The 7,672-nt window shown below is 42.9% G+C and overlaps 1 protein-coding gene across 2 annotated transcripts; it reads right to left on the bottom strand.

The window, feature by feature from the left end:
* Positions 1 to 1,510: 1,510 nt before the first annotated feature.
* Positions 1,511 to 7,430, bottom strand: LOC143137711 (E3 SUMO-protein ligase ZBED1-like). 2 transcript variants are annotated; one of them, XM_076298002.1, is made up of 3 exons: positions 7,338 to 7,430; positions 6,207 to 6,272; positions 1,511 to 5,982 (listed from the first exon to the last, which is right to left on the bottom strand). In XM_076298002.1, exons 1-3 carry the CDS (start codon positions 7,369 to 7,371, stop codon positions 4,499 to 4,501), a joined length of 1,584 nt encoding a protein of 527 aa, XP_076154117.1. In that variant the 5' UTR covers positions 7,372 to 7,430; the 3' UTR covers positions 1,511 to 4,498. The 2 variants fall into 2 exon arrangements, with proteins under 2 accessions (XP_076154117.1, XP_076154118.1); XM_076298003.1 differs by having other exon boundaries at positions 1,511 to 5,970.
* Positions 7,431 to 7,672: the final 242 nt, after the last annotated feature.

Below are 7,672 nucleotides of genomic sequence, written 5' to 3'. Positions count from 1 at the left end.
TGGACCAATGTTAGTGACAGATTGGTGGGTGCGGAGTGGGGGGCATAGGGCTAGCAGATAGGGGGTAGGGGGTGGCATGAATAGCGAGGGGTACAAAGGGGGTGGCGTGGTGGAATGTAAAACAGATGGTACTGGCTGGTGCCCCCCTCCCCAGGGCCTGGGTGGAAACGGAAGGCTGCCAAGTGCCAACATGTCACTGGTACCCACTGCAGCAATCTGGGTATGAGGGAGAGTGACCAATCAGAAACTCCAGCACTTACTTTGGTATTGATCTGGCATTGATTTGGGGGAAAACCTCACACCTCTCCAGATGTGGACCAGATGCGTCTCAAAGTTAGCTTCTATTGGAATGTTAAGATAGATTTTCTTTTTACAGCAATTAAAACATCTCATCCAGAAAATATCTATATTTTGTGTAAATATATCATATAATGATTTTGACACTGTCCTTTTTTTACAGATAAATAGGGCTGTCATGGCAATCAAAATATATTTCCGTAGGCTATAGTCAGGCAGGCATCCATTCCAGATGATGTATAGCAGGACTCGTTTTCATGTTGAATAAGCAGCCTTTTGATTGTATTTTAACCAGCACACGCTCAGTGAGGTTTTGAGGCTGACTAGGTAGTTTGACATTCTGGGGATCCAAGTTTCCACAGCTGTCTTCCAGATGCTATTGCATCTCATTCCATCCATATTCTTGCCGTGCTGAAGATGACTGGTTGGAAAGTAGGCCTACTACTTGCAAAGATTTGACAGGTAGCCTAGGCCCTAGGCTACATGATCCAGTAATTAAGATGCATTCGACCTATGGATCCATTGTGTAAAAGAAGCCGACTCTGGAGCAAGAGTCTCTCTCTCTCTCTCTCTCTCTCTCTCTCTCTCTCTCTCTCTCTCTCTCTCTCTCTCTCTACGTTACTACCATAACTCCTACATTCTCACAATAACAGTCAACGAATAGTTTCTTATGTTTGACTTATTAAGGTCATTGGAAGACTAGTGATGCCCTCTAGTGTCCATGCAATTTATTGTAACCGTTTCACTAAAATCTCGCGTTTGATCCCCTGAAACTTCAGCAGTCTGTAAGTTTGTGACTTTCTGCATAACTAACATTGATGTCATTAATGATACAAACTGCTCTTTGTAACACTTTGTGCCAGGTATACGGTCTGTGATACTTTGAAACGTAGGCCTACTTGTGAATGCTCTTCTAATTTGACTGCTGAATGCTCACAGGTTTAGCGTCGGTGTGGAGTTGGATCATAAGCAATGGCCTACATCGCGGTAAACTACAATTAGCAAGATTCATTTTAGAATGGACGCTTGACCAATTAAGTTAACTCAGTGACACAAAATACTGGTAGTCTAAGCCTACCATTAACCACAAAAGGATGAGTTTGCATTAGTTGCGGGGCAGTAGCCTAAGTTGAACGTTGTCTTCCATATTAATGTTGAAGGTGATAAGGCTGTAGCCTACATGTTTCATTCACAATGACTTAGACATGCTCCGTTTTACAGTTCTTTTCGATCGCTTTAATGCTTGTGTCAACTCACGTTTTCAAAACAATTAACACACAGGTCTAAACAGAAGCACTTTGGCCAATATGACACATTTTGCATGCAAAAAAAAAAAACTCTTAAAACTCTCAGCACATTTAAAACATGCAGCAAATGAAATGTTTGCCTTTAAACCACACAACTTGTAGTCAAATCACTGTTCTTACAATCAATCATTACACACTGGACGACAAAATGTAAAACATAGTTTTCAATATCAAGAGTTTCAGCCTTCATTTTTGCTGTTTGTGCAATTTCTTTCTCATTTTGCTGGTATCAGAAAAAACTTTGAGAAGATCAAAATGCATTGAAAACAAATTAATTGTATTTATTCCTCCCAAGATGTAACTGTCATGTAAGACATACAGTAGCACCTAGACCAGACATATTTCATACACTGGACTACAACTTGTCATTTTTCATTGAAATAGACCTATTCATTAAACTCCTGATCTTGTCAACTTTTGTCATCTTCACTAAAAAGGAAGACAAGTAGTTTCTCTAAATGTGACCTATGCTTGCTTGCAAATAGCAACACAGAACAGATTATATATCTTAAGGATAACAAATTAGATTCGATTAAATTTTATTGTCATTGTGTAGAGTACAAGTACAAAAACAACAAAATGCAGTTTGTGTCTAAATCAGAAGTGCAGAAAAGTGCAATGTGATACAAAGTATAGGCAGGTGGTGCACAAACAGTATGTATAGTGCAGTAAAAGATAGTGCAGTGTAGTATACAGTTAAGAAGGTGGTATGGTTTACAGCAGTGTTTCTTAACTGGCAGTGGGTCGCGGAACCGTTCTGGCTGGGTCGTGGAGCTTGTGTATAAAAAAAAAAAAAAAGACAAACCTGTCGAGTACTTTAAAAGGTTACATCAGGAGTTGAAGACTTCACATATGTAATGCCAAACATTAGCATGCTCCAAACAAGTAGACCTGCAGGTAGGCCTACTGTGCATGTCTTACCCTGTAGTTCACCGTATCTGTTGGTTTGAACACTAAACAAATATATGGGTCGCGACTAAATGAACATCGGAAACTGTGGGTCCCAAAGCCAGACCAGTTAAGAACCACTGGTTTACAGTAATATAAATTAATGTGCAGTGTATTAGCAGTAACCTTATAGGGGCAGAATAGAAATTGTTATGTAATATGATAAATTATTGCTGATTGAAGAATTGTGAAAAGGAGTTTCACACAGTGACATTATAAGCTCATAATTTTGCAAGCAATATTAGCTGTGAATAAATGCTTTCCATTTGTTCAACGCAGTAAAAGGTTGGATCAGCGATTGCAGGCCCAAAAAAGGCCCAAACATAAATTATCACATTTATCTAATCTTTCCTAACGATCCACTAGCTGCTCGCCCCATAGTGTTGCCAACCACTCAAAGGCAAAATAAAGTGCTCCAACCAATAACCGACGAGATGCGCTATAGCTCTTTGTTTTGTTTGAACGTCAACAGAAGTGACGTTACCCCGCCATCGCTGACACAACCTTTAATTCAATCGAGCGTGGAGTCTTTCTATGAGAACTGTGTTAAACGTTTTGAAAAAGGATGTGAAAATGTGTTCAAGATCAAGTGGATCCCAATTTCATTTAGTTAATCTAATCAGTCAAAAAAACTGTAAATTAACGTCTACTTGAGCGCTCAGAGTCTGTTGTCTGTGGTCATTCAGATCAGGCGCCTCTACAAAATGCCACAGACTATAGACGTCACAGAGATGTCCAAGGTATTACGAATGATTCTGCTATTTAGGTAGGTAGTGGGCCTAAACAAGATTAAGTGCCCCCGCCCCCATTTTCCTACCATATATGTAGCATTCTTTTCTAGTACTAACAGGACATTTTTCAGAAATATTCATGGTTTTACATTTTGGTTCCCTTCAGGGCCCTGATGTAAACTTATTCATGTTCCAGGGGTTTTGTGTCAGAAGTACTTCATAGGATTCTGCCCATATGGGTCATTCTGCAAGTCTAGCAGCCAGTAAGGTGTCAACTTAACCCTCATCTTATGTAATCAAATAGCATAAAATGGCTTGCTTTATCCTATGCTTTGATTTATTCCTTTCAATTTTAGTCCCAAATTTGTGAAGCCTCATGACAACAGTGGACATCATCAGAAAGTAAATTTCAGTTCTCATCAGAAAGTAAATGTTTCTAATTATTCAATTTTAGAGTGATACCACTTTTTTGTATAGGGAATAATCCACAGTGGTAATGTATATTCTGTGTCTCCTCTGGTTAACGTGGACCTTCTCTATATTTACATAAAGGCAGCACCTGCCAGTCGATGGGACAGCCTGCTTTGTTTGATTCGACAGCACCACCAAGGTGGAGCATTAGCTCAGCTGTCAAGCTCAAGTGGTCACCATGGCGTCCACAGATCATTTCGGAAAACAAAACAAAACAAAAACTCCATGATGGAGGGGCTAGACAGACAGTAAGAGGTAGAATGTACTTAATGTGTCTGCCTGCTTTACATTTTTCAGTGAGCAATAGCTGACTTTGTTACAAAAATGTTGATAAATCATTGTTTGGCATTGTTTATTCAAACTGCAGATTGAAATGTGGTTGCCTAAATGTATATCTTTACTTTGATTTTGGCTATATTTAATGACCAACACACTTGTACTGGTATACCACTAGATATTATATTTCAATATCTCAATTCTTTTGTTTTACCACTAGGTGGTAGTGTTTATTCAGGTTTGGTACTCACTATGTCTATGTCATTAATAAACGTTGTACAAAAGTTGTACAATTGCATTGTAGTTTTTAATAAAAATATATTCTGATATATTTCTAAATATTTCAAATTTCATCCTACCTATTCAAGTGGCACGACTTATCCCATCAGTATATCAGTAAGGCCAGAAACACAGAATTGTATAAAATTGACTCAGGTCATCCACATATAAAAGGTATGAAAACAAAATTTAATCTGACTCTGGTGAGTTACTGCTCTCGATGGACCAGTGTCCATTTAGGAACATCATCAAGTTCACGTTCTCAGGCTCCAGATGACACCTGCTGTGGTGCACCCTTCTGGAAATTTCTGGGTTGAAGGCCCTCTGTAGAGGGACGGCCGTCGACACGACTGTAAGATACTTACGTGCGACGTGGCTTAGCTTCTTAAGCCCCCTGGGGAGTCTCCAAAAGTCGAGCGGGTTCTGATCTCTGACCTTGGTGTTGGTGTTCTTGTACTCCGTCAGTGTGGCGTCCACTTCGTCTGTCCCAAAGCCCAATGGACTGGCGTCTTTACTCGGGCACAGCGCTTTCAGCTCCGCTTGGAGTTTCTGTTCGATCGTCTGCGCCCTGCTACTAAAGAGCATGGTGTTCTTGAAGCGCGGGTCCATCGCAGTGCTCAAGGCCATCCAGCGGTTATTCCCCGCGTGGCCGAAGTGCCTCATGCAGACGTCTGCCAGCGCCTTGGCCACCTGATTGCCATCCTCGGACAGCCGGGCCATCGACTTCTGCAGGTTGTCGACGAGCGGGATGATGTTGGAGAGTGACTCGTACCCGTCGCTCACCATCTCCTTTGCCGTGTCCCTGAGGGGCTGCAGGGCGGCTAGTATAGCATCGATTTTTTCCATATCGTGCTCATTCAGCCAGAGGTCCACCTTGACGTGATGCAGGAACACCTGGTAGATGGCGTCTCGCTGCTGGGACAACCGCTGGAGCATGGTGCCCACGTCCAGCCATGTGTCGTCCGCGGCAGCCTGGACGAGCCGCAGCGGGCTGAGATTCAGCTTCTCCTGGTTGGCGTGGAGTTCTCGCTGGGCATCGCGGTCCTGCTGGAAGAAGCGCACGATGGCGCGACACCTGCGCAGGAGCTGCGGCAAGCGCCACGACGGCTCGACAGCGTCGAGCTGGCCGAGCGCCTCGCGGAACACGATGTCCAGAGTGCGCACGAAGCAGCGCATGTGCACCCAGCCTTTGGCCTCGCAACTTTCCGTCATGCTGTCTTTGCTTTTTACGTTGGACACGACCACCTTGACCTTCTCGGCGATGCCCCAGTCGCTAGACGTCTTCAGAAGCTGCTCAACCACGTGGGCCGCTTCCCTTTCTGATCCTAGCGCCACCGTCTCCAGCAGGCAGTTCCGCCGCTTCCAGTAGCGATCGATGAAGTGGCAGCTGACCGTCAAGTAGACGCCCTCCGAGGTGTGCGTCCACATCTCAGCGGTCAGAGCCACCTCGGGGACCGACAGTAGCGTGTTACGCAACTTGACCTTGATCTGCTCGTACACGCTCTGGAGCTCTGTGCGCACCCACAGCGCGGAGGACGGCGGGTCAAAGGTCGGGTTCAGGCCCCTGCAGAAGGCTCGAAAGCCCACGTCTTTCACCTTGCTAAAGGGCAGCAGGTCGGTCACCAGCATTTTTAACAGGTGGTGCTTCAGAAGCTCATCTCCTGAAAGGAATACTATTGTTGATTAACTGCCATGAACTTTGTGATCTCTTTTCCCTCAGTTTGTCAACAAAATGCTATTATGTTTAATGATATATAGTTACAGGATTATATAATTTATAATGTGTATATGTAATTATTATATTTATTATATGCACAGTTTTGAATACATGGCTAATTGAAGACATTTGAGATAAAGGTCCATGATTTTAGAGTTGTAAAAGGTCATGAATACTAACCTTGAGAGACTTGTTGAGGTACAGTGATTGTTTGTAACTCAGCCATCCTCCTGCATCGCTTCCTGCCTATTTCAAGCAAACAGATTTAACAGTACCAGTTAATATTTGTATCTTGTTTTCGGTCTTCTTGTTTGACACATGGGATAGCAGTTCTTTTTTGTTGTTGTTTCACTCTTTACAACTACTTTTTTAAAAGATCTTTGTTTTCTACATGACAACCTAGGATAAGCTCTGCAAGTCTGTCTGGTAAAGACACTCCCATTTCCAATGTCCCTAAACCCGGGCACCAATCACAACCACGAAGGCTGGCTTAACATGATGACATCAAAGCAGTTTTTGAAAAAAGTTGTTGATGTTTTTTCCCCCGTTCCTCCGCATATGTTATCTCTCTTTATTTCAATTGAGATAAAGTGTGGTGCGGGGGGGGGGGGGGGGGGGGGGGTGGCTTACTGGATGCCATGATTCTGGGAGAACTGTTGATATCCACTTCAACCTGTTGTTGGTTATACTCGTTGTATAGTAAAGTGTCCTCAGTCTTCAGTGAGGATGTGAGGAACATAATATTCAAAGCAGCATGTTGCACAACATGCACACCAGCCAGTTTCACTTTCACACGAAACGAAAGTCAGACACAACATAGGAAGTGCTGTAGACTCTCACAATACGAAGTCAGTACGAGAGACAAATTGAATGCAGTAGGAGAGTTCAGACCTCTTATTTGCCAAATCACACTTTTGCATTCCCTCGCTGTGCTTTCCCCTTGCCATATCAAAGATCTTGAGAGCTTATGAGTGTGTTTGTAAAATCAACCTGACAAACTCTGAACGCTACAAGAGTGTGACGTTCTAAACAAACACACGACAATTCCATTCATACTACAAACCGTTAAGTGCGCTTGGAGCTATTTTTATTGGTTTCACCATGAACTACATTTCATACATTATTATTAAACGTTCACGGTTAATTGCACTTAGGCTATCGTTAAATTGTTAAAAGACTAGACTACAGGTAAGCCTTCTCAAAACGGCACATAGACATTAAGGGACAAAGGGACAGGTGAGTCCCCTCAGCAGCACCCCTACCTGCCTGACTGCCCGTAACTGCCCCTGCATCGACCTTCAAGAAACTCACCTGGACTCGCCATTTGCACTCTTCGACTTCCCATTGGAGCTAATCAAAGTCCTTTATGAGTGTTGTGGGTGATGAGTGGGAGAATCAGAAACAGTTTCCGTTTGAGGGGGTGGAACCAAATAAACAAGGGAGGGGCAGCATTTGAAGTAGGCCTATGATCTCCAGTGTGGCACAGGGATACTGATCTCATTGAATGTGTCAGAATGTGATAACAAGTCAATAAATGATGGAGTCTAACCACACCAAAATTCTCTTTCGGCACATCTTGACATCCATTAGAAAATATTCCATGTCAAAAGGTGAAGTTTTTCTCACTAGTAAAATGTATGTTATTT

Source organism: Alosa pseudoharengus, unplaced genomic scaffold, assembly GCF_046254945.1.
Source record: "Alosa pseudoharengus isolate Yale_2024_CS ecotype anadromous, Long Island Sound unplaced genomic scaffold, YU_APseudo_1.1 YU_APseudo_1.1_scf_21, whole genome shotgun sequence".
Taxonomy (NCBI): Eukaryota; Metazoa; Chordata; class Actinopteri; order Clupeiformes; family Clupeidae; genus Alosa; species Alosa pseudoharengus.
This window is presented reverse-complemented; position numbering and strand designations above follow the sequence as displayed.

Coding starts and splice junctions, on each gene's coding strand:
- LOC143137711 (XM_076298002.1), bottom strand. CDS start 7,371: ATGGGAAGTCGAAGAGTGCAAATGGCGAGTCCAG. Junction 6,273..7,337: donor AGTGCAAATGGCGAGTCCAG/GTGAGTTTCTTG, acceptor TGCTTGAAATAG/GCAGGAAGCGATGCAGGAGG. Junction 5,983..6,206: donor ACCTCAACAAGTCTCTCAAG/GTTAGTATTCAT, acceptor AATCAACAATAG/TATTCCTTTCAGGAGATGAG.